Below are 22,509 nucleotides of genomic sequence, written 5' to 3' on the forward strand. Positions count from 1 at the left end.
TAAGTAACCTCATACTTTTGGGGGGGGGGGGGGGGGAAATAAAATTAACTAGAAAGGGCAAAAAAGAGGAATAACAATGTTTTAAAATAGCGCTTTTAGTACAGCTTCCCAAAATGTTGGAGATCAATATGAAATCAACCTCCAATCCTGTGTACCTATCTTATGCAGTGAATATAGGAAATTGGAAGCAAGGCTCATATTTAAGGTACATGTTAAAAACACCCAATATATTTCATAACTACTGAGTTGCTTAATGTCACAGTTCAAGCATTCACTATCAAAATTAACAGAATATTCTTGCTTAAAGCAGGCTGCTTAGCCTCAAGATCCACAAAATGCAGGATTTTTAGATAATGTGTGTGACTCACGAACCACAGTATTTCTGAGCCTGAAAAGTCTTAGAGATTACTGGTCCAGTATTCCAACTTGTACATGATATAAATGGCCAAGAGGAGTTAAATGACTCACCAAGACCTAGGCCTCTTGGATAGCTAAAGACACAGGTAAAAACCTGCTTCAACCACATTCTAGTTGGTCCTAGAAGACCACGTACCTCTTTTAATTAAATTTGATCATGTGTGACATTTATGAAGTAGGGGAAAAATTCTTATTTTCCTGCTGGAAGATCTTAAAGCACGAAAGAGGTGATGGCCATTGTCTGATAGTATTTAGGTTACATGTACCTGAAAAGGAAATGAACTACATAATCTCGATTTCTAGCATTTCGGTGGTCCTCTCTCCAACTGAAATTTTAAAAAAATCAATGAAACTGCATCCACAGATAAAACTGAGGTTAAATTTTTAAAAGCAACTCAGGTCTTCATTTATTTTTAAGTTGTCAGGACTGCCTTTGCAGGGTATTTAAAAAAGGAATTTACACATACTTAAAGAACACTGTGAAAGTTTAATTTCTCTGGCCTTTTAATTACCCTCTCCTCTAAATGCCCCAAAATATCCAAAGCAATTAAGTACTAATTACACAATTTCTTTTTCTAAAATAAAGGGCTGATTTTGAGTCAGAGAACAAAACACATCTGAAACTAGTTAACATATACTTAAGAATCATAAAAGGGCATGAGGAGTACCAAGGAAAAGTTAGAGGTTTTCTTTTGTTTGTTTTATTAAAAGACTTTAAAATGTTAAGAAATACAGTTATTTACTTAAATACAGGAAAATTATGCAAAATTCCAGTTCACAATGCCTGAAAATGAAAAGTAACATTGTGACCAGGCCTTTTATCTATGAATTTGTCAAAAGGCTTCTAAAATGCTAGGCTAAAATACATTCTTTGATAAAAAGAATTTTAACACCTATTAAATTTCTACTAAATTGAAGAAGGGCAAAAGATATATTGTAGTTTTTGTATGTGTTGATGGATATCTTTTCTATTCTCGCATTTTGTTTTCTTGTGTTTTCCCCCCCCACACCAAACTCTCATTCAATACTTGGAGCTATGGGCCCCCCGCCCCATCCCATATTTTTATGTTCTCAAAGAGTTTCACAGTCTTTTCTACCCAATTTAAGAAGTCAGCAAGGTTTCAGTAATAGATGTTACTATGATATGCAAACTATGTGCACAGAGACACAGAACAGATATGCATTTCATGGGGAGACCCACAGCACAGATAAATGAAATCTTTGGAGAACCCAAAATTTCATTACAGCCATTAGTTTCAACCTCTTCCCCCAAAGCCTCTTATCAAAGCTACTACTAAGGAATACAACTGACTGCTCTGACCTCGTCCTTTGCTTATGTCTTCAGGGGACAATACTAGTGAAAATTGAAATGCCCTAAAGATAGGAGACAAATGGGAGGTCACAAAGCTGGGACAGTGCAAAGTGGAGCTGAGCAGTCTGGTCCCTGCCGACTGGTGGCTGTGGAGACAGACAATATGAATATGAACAACAAAAGTAGAAGTCTTCTATATTTTACACCACATTCTAAATTCTTTTGGTGTAATGCCACAAAAGAAGGGACAAATCAGAATGGCAGAGTAAAAAGAATACAGGGCAAGTGGTTGGAAAGGCACAGGCTATGGCCTGGGGCCAGTTTCCTCCAAACAGAACAGGGGGCATTCGATGGGCATTAGAACACTTTCCAACTCCAAAATTCCAAGGAATGGATGATTAGCCTTTGCCCCAGCTCTGCTAGCTGTAGTCATTGATGGTAGAGCCTTCTGCAGGGCCAGTTCCATCTGTCCCAGAACCAATCTCGGTGAAGAAAGGAACAGTAGCAGTTCTGAGTCACAAAACGGATCTTCTACACACACACACACACACACACACACACACACACACACACACACGAAGCCAATCTTACTACAGCAGGATCAGATTTGACCCTCAATGCCTTTGGTTTATGGAGACTAACGCTCCAACCTATAGTTAATTTTCTGTGGAGATGTTTTGAGTGTTTGTCCTGCATCCCATCCTGTTTGGCACTTCCATCCTACTTACAATGTGATTCTGGTGACCGGTACTGTGACCCCCAACTATCAGCCTCAGGGGTGGACACCTGACCCAGACTAGCTGATGAGAGTACTTCCTCAGATTCATTACAGGACAAAAGAGAATCAACAACTTTTCTCCGAGTCTAAGGAATAAACAAACTAGCGACTGCCAGGAATCATCTTTGTTGCCTGAGAATGAAGCCAACACTTAAAAAAGCAGAACATAAGAGGGAGAAAAGAGATGGTGATGACATTATTTTCTGTGTTCTGGATTCTACACATGCCAGAAACAAACTCCTCTCCTTTGGATTTTCCAAGTATACTGCTGAACCAATAAGTTCTCCTTGCGTGTGTGTATATATAATTTTTCGATTAGACTTTCGTCACAACCAAAAGAGTTCCAATATCTCTTCAGTGGCCAGGGTAGCAGACAAGCAGCAGGCATGAGTTATCTAACCAGGGCCATGGCAAGGGAAGGGCCCAGAGAAGAAAGACTACTATATAGTAGGTGCACAGAGTAACCTGTTGTCAAAGCTCCAGGGAGCATGTGGTGTTCTAGCAGCATATATGTATGTCCACGGTTCTCTTCCCTTGGTCCCAGGGAGAAGCACACACAAGCATATTTAATAAGGGGAATAAGATGATCCTGCATCCCGACAATTTCCTCGGGAAGGAAGAACAGGACCCAATTCCCCATATCCCATCTCCAGTATCCTATTCCTGTTATTCTGAAAATTGTATCTTACTTTGTAACCTTTGGAGAGCTAGGAATTTAAATAGTTGATTCCTTTTCTCTTCTTTTTTTAGAGAGAGAGAGAGAGAGCATGCGTGTGTGCATGCATGGGGGAGGGGCGGAGGGAGAGGGAGTGAGAGGACCTTAAGCAGGCTCCATGCCTGGAGCCCAACGAGGGACTCGATCGTGAGGCCATAACCTGAGCCGAAATCAAGAGTCAGACACTTGACTGCCTGAACCACCCAGCCACTCCTAAATAGTTGATACCTTATGAAATACCCAACCAGGTCAGTTCTCTTTAGCCTAGATAATCATGTGTTTTATTCCTAGTCCCTTATTCTCTACTGCTAACATCTGCACATAAACACAACCTTAGTACTCTAAATCTCATCTGTTCCTGCTGCCGATTCTTCACCTGAAGTCACAATCCCCCGTTTGTCACATCATAATCACTTCCCCAGCAGAGCATTACTGCTTCAGGTGGGGAATAAAGCAGCAGGAGCAGATGAACTCTTAGAAACAAAGATCCTAATTTTTTTACAGCAAAGGACATCCCTCACTAAGCCTACCTGGCTTTACAGATTATACCCTCCTGGAATCCCACAGAGTAATACAAGAATGCTAGAAAAGCACCCACGTAAAATCTGCTGGTTTGTCATAAGGCAAGCCCAAACATGGGAGGGCGAGGTGGGGATAAAGCAAATGCCTCTCAGGTGTCAGTCAAAATAATTGTTAGCTTCCACTACCAGGGCGACATTCACTGGAAAGAATAAAATATCTCCAGAGCTATCCTTATTAAGCCAAACGTAATAAGAATTTGCACCAGTCAGTGGCTGCGGAAGCCACTAATGAAAGTCCCTCTGACCTGGAGACATGCCAGCCCACGGGGGATGAACAGTTTGTCTCCAGTCTTTGGTATAAGCTCTTTCATAGCCCCCTGACAGTGCAAACAGTCTTATTGTCTTCTCACTATTTTTCTTTCCTCCCCTGCCTCTTGTCCCACTATTTTCCTTTCCTCCCCTGCCTTTACCGGTGAGAAGGAGGCGGGGGGTGTGGGGGAGGGGGAAGCAATAATAACAAAACATGGCCTTGTTCATCATTTGAGAGATAAAAGTCAAAACATCTCTATCAGCAGTTAAAATATGTTTTCTCTTTTGTTGATATCCGAAATGGAACAAACCCTTAGCAGAGGGGATATGGATGATCACAGTGCTTGTTGGGTCAACCCAGAGTTTAAGAAGGGCTCCCTGTGAAGCCTTTCCAGGAGAGTGGAGTTCCGAGGGCAGAGCAGCATGGAGACCCTAGGCTTGCCTCGTCCCTGAAACGCAACTAGATCAGCAGCAAACCATTTTGCACGCCTAGGAAACTGATCTGGGGATTAACACAACAATCTGCATAACTTGAGCCACACAACTCAGCAGCAGGTATGTGGTGTGGGGAGGTGAGCTGGGGGAGAGAAAAGCCAAGGAAGGTGGGGCGCCGTTTTTATGGAGGGAGGACAGAGAAAGAGAAAGGAGGAGAGTGCGGTACATTGGGATCGTGCAAGAAAAGCACTCCCCAAAAGCAGCTGGAGAGAAGGAGAAAGAGTGAAGGAGGGCACTTTGTGCCTCCCAGCCTAGGAGTGGGCAGCAGGTTCTTCGTGATCTTCTCAGACTTTAAATGCTGACCTATAAATGTTAGTTCTATATTAACTCTCCTTGGAAAGAACTGCCATGAACTTACCAGAAACTTAAACTTATCTAAAATTTTCCTGGCAGGCTCCATGTTTGATTCAACCTCTATTCCTGTGTTCCTAATGGTGCCTGCCCAAAGTAAGCACTTAAAAGACATCTGTGTGCCGAACCACCAAAAGCAAAGAGTGGTTAGTGTAGTGGTAAGGCAGCCAAGCTAATGAACTCAACTAGCCATCCTGGAAGCACATGGTGACAGGAAGGCAACGGTGAACACGAGCAGGTGAGTAAGTAAAATTCTATCACCACTTCAGGAAAAGTAGCTTATGAGCCAGCAGCATTTTCTTCGTATGTAAAGGGTAGCTCTTGAGTTTTAGTATAATCTGTACCTTTCTTTCAAATGTTTGATAGAAGTAGCATGACAACAGCCTTGAATGCATTTATTTTCATTATCAGTATAATCAAGTGAATACCTACAAAGATGCCCGAGAGATGGAACTATAGTCTCATTGAGTTGGAAGTGGCATTGTGTGACATCACTGTGAGCACCCGAGGATACAGAACGCTTATCATCATCTTCACGCTAACTTGCGTAGAGGTCACATTCAACAAAAATTAGTTGAAAAAGGGGCGCCTGGGTGGCTCAGCCGGTTAAGCACCTGACTCTTAATTTTGGCTCAGGTCACAATCTCGTGGTTCGTGAGTTCGAGCCCCATGTCGGGCTCTGTGCTGATGGTGCAGAGCCTGCTTGAGATTCTCTCTCTCCCTCTCTCCCTGTCTCTCCTCAAAAGAGGAGAGTGCCCCACACTCTCAAAAAAATAAACTTCAAAATACATTAATTAAAAAATTAGTTGAAAAGAATGCATGAATAATAAAAGAATTATAAGAACTCTGAAGAATTGCTAGAAATTATCTGTATTCATTTGCTTATAGCCTATCTCCCTACTAGACCATAACTTCACGAAAGGAGGGACTTCACCTGACTTAATGTCTAGTTCCTAAGATAGTACCTGACTCAGTAACTTATTTTTGGAATAAATGAATAAATGTATGAATAAAACAGATTTTTTAGTTGGAAAAAGTAAACATTTATTCAACTTTGATTTCTCTGAATACAATGTACCTATCCGTAGAAGTGCAAATGGATAATCCATAAAATCGGATAAATCCATGAGTATTCACAAATCTTCAATGAAAAGGACTCTTCTTTCTTTCTTTCCAATAGTGCTTTCCAGCAGTGCCACAGCAACTGCTCAGTATGTGATTATGGATCAAGGAAAGTAAAAAAAATATTAGGGTTCAGAGAAAGGTTATTTATTTATTTATTTAATGTTTATTTATTTTTGAAAGAGAGAGTGAAAGAGTGCAAGTGGGGGAAGGGCAGAGAGAAAGGGAGACACAGAATCCAAAAAAGGCTCCAGGGTCTGAGCTGTCAGCACTGAGCCCGTGAGATCATGACCGGAGCCAAAGTCAGATGCTTAACCGACTGAGCCACCCAGGGGCTCCCAAGGTTATTTATTTTTAAAAAGGTCAGATATAATATGTATTTTATAAAATTACATATAGAGCACAATGGATGGAAAATTTTAAATGGGATAAAAAGTTTCGGGGAAGTCATAATTCTTAAGGAGGGTTAACATGTAAAATAAAGAATCCTTGTCTTTTGAGAGTACTGGTCAGATTAGAAACCAACAGAATGAGAAAGAGAAAAAGAGAGGGAGAGACCTTACTTTGGCTTATAAAAGATTCAAAGTATAACAAACATGTTTGTAATGTCTCTGCAACAAAATTCAAGATGTATACACATATAAACAAGAAAACATCAGATTAGAGGCTTATTTATATACCAATATTTTTCTCCAGTTCACTTAAAATGATGATCTATGGGGGCACCTGGGTGGCTTAGTCAGTTAAGCATCCGGACTCTGGATTTCGGCTCAGGTCATGATCTCATGGTTCGTGAGTTGGAGCCCCATGTCAGGCTCTGCACTGATACTGTAGAGCCCGCTTGGGAATCTCTCTCTCTCTCTCTCTCTCTCTCTCTCTCTATCTATCTATCTCTTCTCTCTCTCCTCCTCCCCTGCTTGCTCTCTCTCTCTCTCCAAAAAAATTGCATTAAAAAAAATAAAATGATCTATCTAAGTTTACCTGGCAAAGTACTTTATATCTAATTAATCACTGTGAGGGGGTATTTACAAGGTAAAAGAACAGCCCATAACAATCTTTCACACAAGGCTTTGAATTCTCATGTTTTAACCTGTAAATAAACATGTAATAATTCAGCATTAAAATGCTTAAAGTGCATAGATTAAATTAACTTCTTTGTATGCTGATAAGGAGATGCCTAAAAACATTACATGGAGTCAGCTAAACATTCCATAACCCATTTATTTTAAAGATCAGTTAAGTATCACCTTTGGGTATGCTTCAATAAAATAATTATCTCTAGATCTTATAGCACAGAGAACTAGATGGGACCCATCAATATTAAGTCCCCATTCTGAACTTGTATGCAAGTGCTCATGACTCTTTGGCATGTTTCTGCATGCATGGTCTCTGTTAGCCAAGGTCAAACCAGTCTAACACAGTTTCCAGAACCAAGGGACTCAAGGAACCTGGAACTCAGTTAAGCCTTGGCTCTTCCTCCCTGTTGGGGTCTTCTAGTTCTCAGGAAGGAAACAGAGAAAAGCTAGGCTAAGCAAAGAAACGATGCTGAGGGCCTGACTAGCCATAAGCAGATGGTGCTAAGAGTAATACCAAGCAGTCCTGAAAATCTGGTGGCTTCAAAACAGTAAAACAGATTTGGCCATGCTATATTGGCCACTATCTGAGTGATCAATGTGATCAGATACTTCACAACACTATCAGAACTCCATAGTTCTAAGACGTATGTCATGATGATGCATCATGGGTCATCCATTCCAACGGGTTCTGAGCCATTATATAGTCTACGTCTGATCAGATTTTTTCTGTAAGATGGTTTCTTCATTGCTTGTAGTTATCTTCAATGGACAGAACTAGGAAATATGGGTGCTATACACACACACACACACACACACATCTGTATGCATATTTAATTTTTTAACCTAAGCCATGAATTTATGCTTTTACTTCCAATATTTTTTATTAGATTTTAAAAGGTGATTTCTATCTAATTTACCCTTTCACTAGCCTGAACATTTCAGCTGTCCTTACATGAAAAACCTTGCTCCTTTTACATATTGAAATTTAATTCATTAATTTGAAGCCACTGTCCTAATTTATCAACTTTCCTTAGCCCCTATTAAAGAATATTTATGAGATCTCCCGTCTTAAAATTATCAACAACCTTGTAACACATTCAACTCGATTGTCCAGTTCATTAATAAAAATATTGAATACTAAGACTTAAAACAGACTTTTTGCAGGCTTGTCTTCAACATCCCTTGACATAAGGGATGTTGACATAAGCTTGACATAAAACTATTTTTTTTTTTATTTTTTTAACGTTGTTTTTAATTTTTTTATTTTTTTTATTTTTGGGACAGAGAGAGACAGAGCATGAACGGGGGAGGGGCAGAGAGAGAGGGAGACACAGAATCGGAAACAGGCTCCAGGCTCCGAGCCATCAGCCCAGAGCCCGAAGCGGGGCTCGAACTCACGGACCGCGAGATCGTGACCTGGCTGAAGTCGGACGCTTAACCAACTGCGCCACCCAGGCGCCCCAACATAAGACTATTTAGCGGACTTTACTTGGTCAAATCTTTGTCCATTCTGGGACAAAGATCATGTAATCCAATATTCTGTGATTTTTTTCCTAAAAAAAAACCCACACTATGCAGACTTAAATATCTACATACAAACAGATGTGTAAAATGCACACTTAGGTCTGTATAGAACCTTTACAAATTACCGCATTTACAATGGAGAAGAGGAATTAATTCACTGTAGAGTGCTTTATGGTTTCTGTGATCAGTTATCACATGTATACCCTTTAAGGCTTATTTTTAATGCTTCAGATGTTGAAAAAAATAACAATCTCTAGCAGGATCCTACATTGGCACATGAAAAAGACACACGGCCATGTATGCATGTTATATTTTTAAAAATCACACTAAATCTATGGTGATCACACTAAATCTATCATATAAAAATAATAAAACCTTAATATCTGGCTTTCAAGGAAAACTATCTGATTCCACACATGAGACAAACATACCCAACATGAATTTTTCCAGCTACTCTTTTTAACATATAAAGCATCTTAGAGACAATATTTCTTGTGTTTCTTTTGCTCATCAGGCCTAGATTATGGCTAATACCTCATGACACCAAAAGTAATACTGCAACAGATATTAAAGCACTTTTTCAGCCACTTATTCTATAAAATATTAATTGCAAGCCTGTGCATGTGCTGTATAGACAGGGATTAGGTAACCGAGTTCCTGCTCAGTTCTAAATCAATGAAAGATAACGTGCACAGCATCAATCATCGTTCTGTCTTCCTTTAGCACATAGTAAGTGCAAGTGGAAGATTTTTAAAAATGTATATTTAAGCACTCATGGAGATAATACAGGCTAGAGAGAATGTAAGTAATACTTACCTAGGAAAGACAGGCTTTTCTCCAGAAGCAAGTCTCTCAGCAGGACTTCATGCTCATGACCAATGGCACTGGACAGGTTAGTTAAGGACAGTAACACAGGTGGAAGTAGATCATTAAAAAGAAAATGCTGATACCAGGTCTCTACTTTCAGATGAAATGGAAAGTGGAGGTAATCATAGCAACGATTTCCACACTTAGCCCACATCTCTAAGGAAAGAGATTTCTATACATGCACCCTCATTTAAATGGTTCCATGGAATTTTCCTCTTTCTGTAACATTTACATGCCTTTTGACAAATAAACATTTGTAAACGGATGTGTACTTCGTCTTCTTTGAAAGGAGAGGGAGTCATTTTAAACATCCTTTGTACTATGTTAAAAATCCCTCAATTCAGGTTAGTACATTTATTGAGCACTTACTAAGTGTGGCAAAGTATCCCAAATTTCTAGCCCCCGTTTCACTTTCAGCCTGCTGCTGGTGAGCTTCTGCGAGGTGGGAAGCAGAACAGCCAATCTATTGAGAATTGTAGGTACTCTGGAAGGAGGTCATCCAGCAAAGGACTGCGGGTTGGGGTGCTGGTACAGAAGCTGTTTCAAGTCTTTCTATAGTGTGTTCCAGTGTATCATATTATCATCTAACACAGAAACAGATACAGGCACATATAAATTCTCTGAGGGATTACTATGAGGTCGGCACTGTGTTAAGTGCTATATGTATGTTGTTTCACGCTCAGTTATTATCATCCTTATTTTACAGATGAGGACACCAAGGCTTAGAAAAGAATCCGCACAAGTCCACACGGTTAATGTGTGGCAAAGCGGAGGATCTGAATGAGATCTCTACGAAGTCTTTGTCTGTGGCCTCCATACAACTTCTTGAAAAGTATTAAAATTAACTATGTGAAAATAATGGATACTAGCCAACGGTTCTTAAATACCATAGACTAAGCCTTGGTGCTAAACACTGGGGGTATCATCGTTTTTGTGGGTGAAGTCCTCAACAACTTTGGTTATTTTACTGTTATAGTGTCACAGACTCACTACATTCAGCTACTCATATATGCACACGCCATTTGTTTCCTTACCGTCTTAGTCGTTGACAACTCCACGCTGTTCAAACCAAAATGTAGGTGTCCTAGACTCCTACCTGTCTCTCACATTCCTCTCAGTTCGTCAGTAGCTCTTGTTGGTGCCAACTTACAACTAAGTATGATACTCGCCAAATTTTTATGACTTCCTCTGCTGACATCCCAGCCTAGCATTTCTTTAAAAAATTTTTTAAATGTTTACTTATTCATTTTGAGAGAGCGAGCACGCACGTGTGAGTGGGGGAGGGGCAGAGAGAGAGGGAGAGAGAGAATCCCCAGCAGGTTCTGCACCACCAGCACAGAGCCTGACGTGGGGCTCGAACCCACAAGCCGTGAGATCATGACCCAAACCAAAAATCAAGAGTCGGATGTTTAACTGAGCCACCCAGGTGCCCCTCTTTTAAAACAAAAACATTTAATTAACAAAAAATTAATTCTAGTAGAGTTAACATACAGTGTTATGTTACTTTCTGGTGTACAATATAGTGACTGAACACTGCCATACAATACCCAGTGCTCATCACGACAAGTGCACTCCTTAGTCCCCATCACCTAGTTCACTCATCCCCCCACTACCTCCCCTCTGGTAACCATGAGTTTGTTCTCAAAGTTAAGAGTCTGTTTCCTGGTTTCTCTCTCTCTCTCTTTCTCTGTTTTCTTTTTTTTCCTTGGCTCCTTTTCCTTTGTTTTGTTTCTTAAATGCTACGTATGAGTGAAGTCATAAGGTATTTGTCTTTCTCTGGCTGGCTTATTTCACTTAGCATTATGCTCTCTAGATCCATCCACGTCCTTGCAAATGGCAAGATTTCATTCTTTTTATGGCTGAACAATATTCCGTTTTTTGTGTGTGTGTGCATGTGTACGTGTGCGACACACATACTGAATCTTCCATATCCCTTCACCTGTTGACCGACACTTGGGCTGCTTCCTTATCTTGGCTATTGTAAACAATGCTGCTATAAACATGGGGTGCAGGGATCCTTTGAATTAGTGTTTTTGTATTTTGGGGGTAAATACCCAGTAGTGCGATCGATGGATCATAGGGTAGTTCTATTTTTAATTTTTTGAGGCACCTCTATACTGTCTTCCACAGTGGCTGCACCAGTGTGTATTCCCACCAGCGGTGCACAAGGATTCCTTTTTCTCTATGTCCTCGCCAACACTTGTTATTTCTTGTCTTTTTGATACAGCCATTCTGGCAGGTGTGAGGTGGTAGCTCACTGTAGTTTTAATTTGCGTTTCCACTTGGGGTATCATCTAATTTAACTTTCACCACCACCACATGAGTAGGTACTACTCTTAGTCCCATTTTTATAAATATGGAAAGCAAAGTTCAAGAAGGCTGAGGAACTTGCTGAAGGTCCCATGGCTGGTAAATAATTAAATCAGGAATGGGATTTAGGGGTACCTGGCTGGCTCGGATGGTAGAACAAGCGACCCTTGACATCAGGGTTGTGAGTTCGAGCCCCACGTTGGGTGTGGAGATTATTTAAAAGTAAAATCTTTAAAAAAAGGAATGGAAGTTGGAATTCTGCTATATTTTCCAAAAGGATGTGCTTGCACAAAGTCTGAAAAGGAGTGTAATCCTATTCTGGTACTTTGACTCTATCAAGTGCATTTGGCAGTAATTATCTAATTCTCCACTGGGTAAGTCAACATGGTCACACCGCTCCTCAGTTTACCCCATCATGCACTGCAAGAGTCCAATTTAAATGCAATAAAATTTATGCATTATTTGTTAAAAAAAAAACAATTCCTAGAGAATCATCTGCCCTTTATCAACACATACAGGTTAATACCATTTAAATCATAATTCAAGAGATGAGGCCACTCATGTCCACCATCAAAATGAGCCCCAACTGCATTTTTCCTTCTGTTGTCCCCTCTCCCCACTATGCACGTGGCTGTGCTTATTTAATTTCTAACTGGAAAAAAAAAATAAAGGAACAAATTTTCAAATCATAAACTTTCACACATTTGCAGAGTCCACTGAAGACATCTGCTGAAGATCTCTCAATGGTTTCTCATTATTAGGGGCATCCCGCATTTTAGAACTAAATTATTTACTTCTAATCCACATAAATGCGCTCTCACTTTTATTGTTGTAAATTATTCACATCTCAAATGTTGAATCATGAAACGGAGGTTACTGATGGTACAGAAATGAAACCCACAGCATTTTAAGCTTCCTGCATCAACCTTTCTCCTTGGTGCTCAGTTTAGGTCTTTGTGTAATAGCTGGGTCCTGGAGTCACACTTTGGAAAGGTGAACTGGCTGGTTTCTCACACCTTTTGTGTCCGTGAATACATCTGTGGCAGGACAGGTGTGGATGGACATGGCTGTGCAGGAAAAAATGTAGAAGACACCAAAAGAAAAAAAAGAAAGCACAATGACAACGTATGTACTCTTTGCTACCGTGCTTTTCGTGATGTCTTATTTGTAAATGACCAATTTACTTTATTCTACTTACACAAATGTCTACATGTAACATTTACATAATGGAGTAAAAAGATTTTGCACCTATTCTATTTACTAAATGTGTACTTTCTTTCTCACAAAATGATGTAATTTACCGACAGTAAGCAATGTAAACATTACTAAATTATCAGAACAACATACAAATAGCGTTTCGCTCACACGGAAAACTACTAATTTTTATTCAGTGTGAAATAAAGTAATTCCTGTGGATCCATCTAGGAAACATCTATGCAAGCATATTTACATTATACGAAACTGCTACTACCTCGGTGCAAAAATAAAATCAGTTGTCTATAAATTTCCCGGCTTGTTTTATTTTGTGTGGTGAAAGCAATCACCGATTTGAAATTTTGCAAAGACATGCTTCTTGATTATGCTTTTCTTGATATAAACATATAAAAAACACAAAGTCTAGAAAACAAAGCTTATAAAAACAGTAATTTTACTGGCAATAGGCATAATGGAACTGCAAAATTATAATCTAGTCAGTGAATGCAATTTATAGACATACATCATTATCTTTATCAATTGAAACCATGTACTACATTAAATTCTATTGGCAATAACACAGCCAAAAAAGGAAAAGTGAATGATGGCAAAAATGTAAAGAAAATACTCTGAACAGAATTTATAATGCTCTATAAGCAGAAAACACTTAGACTTTGTCTATAATAATACCTATTATTGATGTATGGCAGTGACCATGGGGCAAAACTTGTAAATAACCTCACAAGCCATTTTCTTAGCCAGCAATACAGCAATCTAGTTTCCCGTAAGCATCTCAACTATTACTGAAAAATAGCCTCCTGGCATTTACAAAGCAGTTGACTTCATACTTAGTCCATGCATATATAATTAGATAGTTATATTTAAAATCAATATGCAATCCTTCAAAAGACATTATGCTTTTAAAACCTTAACTTTAAATTGATTTTTAACTATTTTATGTGCTTTAAAATTAACATGTAATTCCGCCCCAGATACTCTGAGATGGTGTTAGTTGTTATACAAATGTGCTAAACTTTATCACTGTAGCAACATGAGGTTGGCACTCCTACAATTTCTAATGCTATCATTAATTTTATACTGAAAATAGAAGTATAGTTTCACTTTGGTCTAATGAAAAGGCAAGCTTATGACAGGGCTGTGATTTTATTAATTTAAACTACATTGGTGGTGGGGGGGACACACTTGAAGAATAAATATATAAAGGACTATAATTTACGTAGTGAATATTCTTACAAGAGGGCTCTGTTGAAAGATTGTTTTTCAGAGGTTAACTTTATAAAGAAAATGAGTTTCTTTACAAAAATTTTACCGAGTCTAAGACTTTGTGAAACAAGACGGGATATTAACACACACACACACACACACACACACCCAGGACTTTCAACACAAAGCTTCCTGACTAGTCACACTGAGTCTCAAATAGTCATAGTGCTACCCATACTCACAAAACCTATACTAGGAGGGCCTTTTGCAGTATTAAGAAATGTGAGACACATGGACTCAGGTGGAATAGGATTTTCATTTAAAAAATTACTAGTTGTTTACTCTTTAAATAGCATTTTTCCACCAAGGGGTATCAAAATTCTCAGCATTGCACAGTACTGCTAAAGGTATTGGTGGATAACGTCCTACTTCATGAAGTAGTGAATGTTTGCTCAAATCCCGTTTCAAGAAGAAAGTATTAACTCTTTAGTAATCTCTTGTCTCTAATGAAGAGTGACTGGACACCTGTTTTTATAGCCCTAAATCAGTCCAGAGGGAAAAATTAGCTTGGTTTCTCTCAAACTGTTTATTAGGGATCCAAATGGCAGCCTGGGCTGTAATCAGCATTTAAGCAACAAGAATCTACTGCCCTTTCAAAAGCGATGGCCTCTGTGGCATTTTAATCACTTCCTCCTTTAACTCCAGGCTCCACATTTATTCTAGGGAACTCAACTGAATTTGGCTCATTTTGTATGGAATTTCGTTCTCTCTTTTTTCAATGTTCACTGGATTGGTGAGAGACATTCCCAGACGGTAGGCCACGTGCTTCATGATTCTGTCCCTTTAAACTCCCTGAAAACAAAGCAGTTTGAGATAACGTGTGAATGTACAACTGCTGAACTGACAGCCTCCCGTGGCCCATCTGATTTTCCTTAGGCTGTAGAAAAGGATGGTCTGCAGTGACCCTCCAGTTGATTGAATGTAAAGTAGAAGGCTATGAAATGTGTTTTGTGAAGCAGAACTTTATGTCAGGTTAAAGCTAGACACATCTCCTCCACTGAGTCTGAGCTCGTCAATTGTGCACCTAAACTTTTATGGGAAAGGATACTGTTTGATGCAGTCTACCAGTGGTCCATAACAGCAGTCGTTCACAATGCACTGTGGATAAAACACAGAAGGGGGTCTGGGGTGACTATGAAAAGGGTTACCGTTAACTAGTATCCTAAAAGCAGTCATTATTTTCCTTAAAAAAATAAAATAAAAAAAAAACCCCAGCTATCAAAAGGCTGTTAAGATTTAATCACAGAAAACAAAAATCGCATGCTTTTTATTCACTATAAAAGCAAGCTATTAAAAAGTGAAATGCTCTTCTCGCAAATATTGCATTGCCATTTATGGTGCACCCTGACCTCAGTGATAGTTTATGATGACAGTAATTAAATGAGGTTTAAAATCCTTTACTCCGCTAGGCAGATAGCACTGCCACTGAAAATAGACAGCTGTGATTAATACCTGATAGACCTGATTTGCTAGAACTCCATCTGGAATCTGAGAAGGGTCCCGTAGCATACTATTTATAACAGACTTGGAGGCTGTAGGAGAAAAGAGATGAACTGTTAACAGTCAACATAGTTCTAATGCAGCATGAGGACTGACATGTACCTATATACACACAAACTATGCAAATGAAAACATTACTGATACTAATAATTTTTTCCTTTTTTTTTTAATCGAAGGGAAGCTTTTAATTAGACCATTTTGCCAAGTTTATAAGCCACACTGCCAGATTTGAAGATGACCTAATTTTTCCAAGGTAAATTAACAAGTACAGACCTAAAGCATATGTCTCCTTGCAGATCAATTAGCTCTGGAAAAGCCCGCTTGGGGAAAAAACACAACATGAACAATCAGAGAAGAAATATTTACCTTTTGCAGGTTAAGTATTTTCTAACTAAGCAGATGTACATGGAGAACTTCGTGTAGGCAGGTCGGATTTCAATGATGTCAATAAAAACAACTTTTAGCCACGAAAGCATCTCTGAATTCTAAACCTTTCTAAAATAATTCTCATCAATTGCCACAAAATATTATGTCCGGGTCCCAGATGAGAAAAGTAGGTAAAACTGACTAACAACTGAAGGAAACTTAAGGAAGAAAAAAAAAAAAAAAATATATATATATATATATATATGTGTGAATTTTTATCCCAGAATATGCCTCCTCATATCCAAGTGTAAATTAAATTGACCTTACCCCAGGAACTACTACAGAAGAAAGGCTAGGGGAGGCATCTAACGAAGAATGCTCTATCAGATCATACCCTTAGCAAATGGAGGCAAGAGATTCTGGCCCTGCTGTTTTCTGTAGGCATGTGGAAGCCAAGATAACCAGAACTCCTCTTCCTCTGCAAGGGAAGAAGGCAAGCCTCTAAATTAAAACTAAGTCAAGTGCTGCCTAGGAATCAATCCTTCCAAGTCCTCCAATGGGATGATTCCCAAACATCCAGCAAAACGGCTTAGGGTCTATCCACACAAACACAAACTAAAATGCATATTGGATAATTCTCTAGTTAATAGAATGAACGCAGACCACAGATCAACATCAATCACACGGAGATGATTTCAGTTTTTTTTTTTTTTAGATTACTATGTTCTTTATCAAGTTCAACACCATAAGAACACTGACAGATATGATAAATGTTAGTAAATACTGTGTAAAGAAATAAGGAAATTACATCTTTTTCACTTAAGCACAGCACTGAGTCCACAAAGAAAAAAATGCAATACACTTTTTAAAAATTATTTCCTATTGTTTAATTATTTCCTATTCTGCATGCTTATAACAATGTTTACATACTTAGCCACTTGTAAACATGTGTTTGTAACCGCAAGTGTAGAAGCCATATCTGGAATCCTAAAAAGAGCATCATCACCAGAGTAATACTAGCCAGCCCTATCTCTACAACTAGCTCTTCAGCCTGGGCAAAGTTGTGGAACACGGAACCTCTCAGGCTCACTGTCTTCTGTAGAAAATGACAATATTATCTAAGCGGACCACCTTCAACCGTTCTTGTGTGTCTCTGGAGAAAAAGAGCAACAATGGCTGTCTTGTTGATGTTGTCAAGTTTAAGCGATAGCAAGAACCGAATCAGGGGCACCTGGGTGGCTCAGTCGGTTAAGCATTGGACTTCGGCTCAGGTCATGTTCTCACAAGTTTGTGGTTCGAGCCCCGTGTCGGGCTCTGTGCTCATAGCTCAGAGCCTGGAGCCTGCTTTGGATTCTGTGTCTCCCTCTCTCTGCAACTCCCCTTCTCATACTCCGTCTCTCTCTCTCTCAAATATAAATAAACGCTAAAAAAAAAAAAAAAATTAAGAAAAAAAGAACCAAATCAAAGTGCTTCACATAAGCTTAAGTTAGACTTTATTATCTCTGTAAAAAATGACCATGGCTATCTGGTACAAATACTGGGAAAATGAAACAGCCAATCTTGTCATTGTAAAAGAATAGATTATTGCAAAAACAGTGTTAAATAGATAGTAATGCACCTGCTAACGCCACTCGATTTTCCCAACTTAATTCTAAGGCCTGGCCAGCTGGAGGGGACCAAAGCAGTTGCTCATGCATTTGGTGACCTTCTCTGAGGGTTCTCTCTCTGGTTGGCCCCTCAGTTACCAGACAGTAATGACAGACACATTCTTTTAAGGTACCCATGATGCCATACCATGTCTCCAAGAAACAACAGCACCTTCCCCACATGTACTTGGTTATAACTAAGATGTTCTACTGTTCTCACACCATATAAGGAAAAGATTATCAATCTATAAATGGCCAGATAACATGATCAAAAGTTCTATCCTTTGGAAAATTACTGACCGCATATGAAACTGTATGATAACTCAAGGCAAACCATAGATCAAAGGCTCTTTTTTTTTTTTAATTTTTTTTTTCAACGTTTTTTATTTATTTTTGGGACAGAGAGAGACAGAGCATGAACGGGGGAGGGGCAGAGAGAGAGGGAGACACAGAATCGGAAACAGGCTCCAGGCTCTGAGCCATCAGCCCAGAGCCCGACGCGGGGCTCGAACTCACAGACCGCGAGATCGTGACCTGGCTGAAGTCGGACGCTTAACTGACTGCGCCACCCAGGTGCCCCCAAAGGCTCTTTTTTAAATAGAGGAGAGAAGGGGCACCTGGGTGGCTCAGTCAGTTGTGCATCCGACTTCAGCTCAGGTCATGATCTCACAGTTCATGAGTTTGAGCCCCATGTCAGGCTCTGTGCTGACAGCTCAGAGCTGACAGCTGCCTTGGATTCTGTGTCTCCCTCTCTCTCTGCCCCTCCCCCACTCTCACTCTCTGTCTCTCTTTCAAAAATAAATAAATGTTAAAAATTTTTTTTCGAAAATAGAGGAGGGAAAATATTCTAGGACATAAGAAGATGAAGTCACTTCTTTTGTGAGAGAAGAAAAGTAAATATTATAGAAAAAAGAAACTAATGATGTCGTAATTTTCTTCACAATATAAATTTTTTGAATAGTGCTTATCAGAACTAAGAATCATAGCCAATAAGTTTTTATTTTATTTTATTTTATTTTAATTCTTTTTAACATTTATTTATTTTTGATACAGAGACAGACAGAGCATGAACCGGGCAGGGTCAGAGAGAGAGGGAGACACAGAATCTGAAACAGGCTCCAGGCTCTGAGCCATCAGCACACAGCCCAACGCGGGGCTCGAACTCACGGACCACGAGATCGTGACCTGAGCCGAAGTCGGGCACTTAACCAACTAAGCCACCCAGGCGCCCCAAGTTTTTTTTTTTAAATAGCCTGAATATATTGAATAGAACACTATTCAAATCAGAGAAAGCTTGCGAGAACAAGTCAATCATTTTAAATTGAATACTAAAAACTATGTATTGAATCCATATTCATTTTAAACTCAGTAAAATGTCTTTTCCTTTTCCTAGTTTTTAGAGCAAGACAGAAAGTGATAATAAATAGGGAGTCAAGGCCTTGGCCACAGACCCAGGATATGCTTGGCCCCCATTTGCAGATTTTAGCACTTAAACTTCATAAAAGTATACCTGTGTCTCAGATCCAAGCCAGAGAGTGCAAACTTACTTTTACACACATACGCTGAAGCTAAGAACCGCCAGAGGGATGAGCAGTATCAAACAGGTAAGGAAAGGCAGTTGGACAATCCTGGGATGGCTAAGAATAAGAAGGGCTCAAGGAAGCCAGGGCCTTTCATACAAGCTGTCCCTGGGCCAGCTACTACCTAAGCCCACGTTGCATCCATCTTTTTTGACCATATGTAGACAGGAAGCTTAGGTCCTCCATGACCTTTCCTAGATGCATTCATCTGTTGATTTTACAGTTCACCCCTGTCACTGCTTCAATCGATTGCTAGAATTTCAACTTTCTACCAACCACGTATAAGGCAGGAATGCATGAGTCACTTGGGGCTACATGCACAAGGATAGGAGAGAACTGGTACCTGTTAAAGCATGCTACAGAAGACAGGCAATAGGCAATGTCTGGACTAAGGCATAATGCTGAAGATTATGATCTGCTTTCTGTGTAATATTTTTTTTTTTTAAGTTTGTTTAACCTGACAGAGACTGAGACAGCACGTGTAGTGGAGGGGCAGAGAAGAGAGGGAGAGAGATAATCCCGAGCAGGCTCTTTGCTGCCAGTGCAGAGCCCAATGCAGGACTCGAACCCACAGAACTGGGAGATTATGACCCAAACTGAAACCAAGGGTCAGAGGCTTAACTGACTGGGCCACCCAGGCACTCCTGCTTTCTGTGAAATATTTCAAGAGCCAAAAAAAACCAAACATCCGTGCACCCACCACTCTGACTTAATGTCTGGATCTTCAATTAAATTTACCTTAGATAGTCTAATATTAATGTGTGTAAACTTTTTTATTTATCAGTCTTGCTAAAGGTCAGTTCATTTTTCTAGTATTTTTAAGAAACTAAATTTTGGTTTCATTGATTCTCTCTACTGCTTCATTCCTTCCAATTTCATTTAATTCATCCTTTTGTCCTCATTATTTCTGGCTTTCCACTTTGAGTTCATTGTATTATTCTTTTACAGACTTACTATCTTTGTTATATAAAATTTTAATCTTTTATTTTAACATATACTTTTTAAGGCTATAATTTTCCCTCTAGATTCTGCTTTAGCTACATGCTCCAAGTGTTCTTATTTATTTAAAAATATTTTATAGCTTCCATTATGATTTTATCTTTGATCTATAAATTATTTAAAAATTTATTCCAAATTTCCAATTTGACCATATTGGTCAAAGTATGTGATGCTTATATTCATTTGGGGGTAACTGTTTGACTTCCTTTGGTGTTTTCATTTGCAATCAATTTTTTAAAAATATTTTACAGATCTTAAAAAATAATAAAGTTCCTAATTTTCAGATACAGGGTTCAGTTATGTCTAGTAGGCCAAGATTTTTTATTGTATTATTTAAATCTTCTACATTCTTCTTATTTTTTCATTAATTTTAAACAGACCCATATCTAATCTAATCATAGCTTTTTTGTAATTCTGAGTACAGTTGACCCTTAATCATATGGGGGTTAGGGGCACCAACCCCCTGTGTGTTTGTTTAGCAGTCCCACATATAACTTCTGACTGCCCAAAACTTAACTACTAATAGCCTACTGTCGATAGGAAGCTTAACTGATAACACAGTCGATTAGCACATTTTATATGTTATATGTATTACATACTATATTCTTACAATAAAGCTACAGAAAAGAAAATGTTAATAAGAAGATCATAAGGAAGTGAAAGCATATTTACAGTACTACACTGTATTTATTTTTAAAAATCAGCATATAAATGGACCCATGCTGTTCAAACTCATGTTGCTCAATGGTCAGCTACATAAGGAATTTAGAATGCACTCACTCCAATCAGGAAGCCCGCTTCCCCATAAGCCTGCATGTTATTGTGTCTATTGTTTTTATCTAACCACCTTGTTGGTAAACATTAAGTCCTTAGTTTTTGTGAGAGCTAATTTTATGCCAACTTGACTGGGCCACAGACAGGGTGCCTAGATGTTTGACAAAACGTTATTCTGGATGTGTCTGTGATAGTGTTTCTGGATGAGATTCACAATTCACATTTGAATTGGAGTAAAGCACATTGCCCTCACCAAGGTGGATGGGTTTCATCCAATCAGTTGAAGGCTTGACCAGAATATAGAAGATAAGTTTTTTCTGACTGATTGCCTTCAATCCGGGACATCAGTATTTTCCTCTGGACTCAAACTAAAATACTGGCTGCTCCTGGATCTCAAACTTGTAGGCCTTTGGGCTGGAACTAAACCATTGGCTCTTTTCAGCCTCTATTATCACATCAGCCTATTCTTTATAATAAATCTCTCTCTCTCCATATACAGATATACATATTCCACACATAACTGGTTCTGCTCTTGAGTACTCTAATGGTCTCTATTTTTTTACATGTTTGATACTTACTTAGATTTATGAACATTTGCCCATTTCCTCTTTCAGTATTGCTTTCTGAATTCAGCTCTCTGCTTTTATATTCAATATCTTTGCTAGTAAAGCACCTATGTATTCATTCTTTCAGATGGGACCAATGAGTAGTAAAATCTCTTAGTCTTGTTTTGCCTGAAAATAATTTATTTCTCACTTTTGAATGATAATATAGCTGGGTATAGAATTATAAACTAAGAGTCATTTTATTTCAACCCTTTGAAGATATGAGTTCACTGTCTCTTGACATTTGTTATTAATAAGAACTCTCCTGTCAGTTTAATGATAATCCCCATAGAATTAATTTGTCTTTTATCTCTGGCTCCTTTTAAATTTTTCTTTGATATTCAACAGTTTCATCACTGTGTGCCTGGACATGGCTCTTTTAATTTAAGTTTGCTTGGAATTAGCTGTTTGATGAACTTATGCATATATGCCCTTAACCAGTTTGAAAATTCTGAGCCATTATAACCTGGGCTTCTATTCTCTCCTTCTGGAACTCTTATATTAGACATCTATCAGAAGGCCTTATTACTGTTTCCTATGTTTCCTACTCCTATAAAGTGTTACTTCCTTTCTATTTATCTCTTTTGTTATATACTAAAAGTGCTTTCCTTAGACCCATCCTAACATTCACTAACTTTTATTATAATTCTTCTAATTTTCCTCTAATCTTTTTTCTAATCTAACACTTCACTCATCTAATGAGGTTTTCACTTCACAATGATATCATTTCCAAATTTTATTGTTGTTTTTTTCCAAATCTATCT

The 22,509-nt window shown here is 38.8% G+C and overlaps 1 protein-coding gene across 10 annotated transcripts in view; it reads right to left on the reverse strand.

Annotated features, from left to right (window-relative positions):
• Window positions 1-22,509, reverse strand: part of CDIN1 (CDAN1 interacting nuclease 1) — a 267,942-nt gene that overhangs the window by 160,177 nt on the left and 85,256 nt on the right. For all 10 annotated transcript variants that reach the window (XM_047863425.1, XM_047863422.1, XM_047863429.1 and 7 more), the window contains 3 exons: window positions 15,728-15,807; window positions 15,324-15,373; window positions 9,437-9,504 (listed from right to left, as the gene is read on the reverse strand). In XM_047863425.1, the coding sequence (XP_047719381.1) occupies window positions 9,437-9,504; window positions 15,324-15,373; window positions 15,728-15,807 (198 nt within the window). The remainder of the gene's footprint in view (window positions 1-9,436; window positions 9,505-15,323; window positions 15,374-15,727; window positions 15,808-22,509) is intronic.

The sequence above is a fragment of the Prionailurus viverrinus genome, chromosome B3 (genome assembly GCF_022837055.1).
Source record: "Prionailurus viverrinus isolate Anna chromosome B3, UM_Priviv_1.0, whole genome shotgun sequence".
NCBI lineage: Eukaryota > Metazoa > Chordata > Mammalia > Carnivora > Felidae > Prionailurus > Prionailurus viverrinus.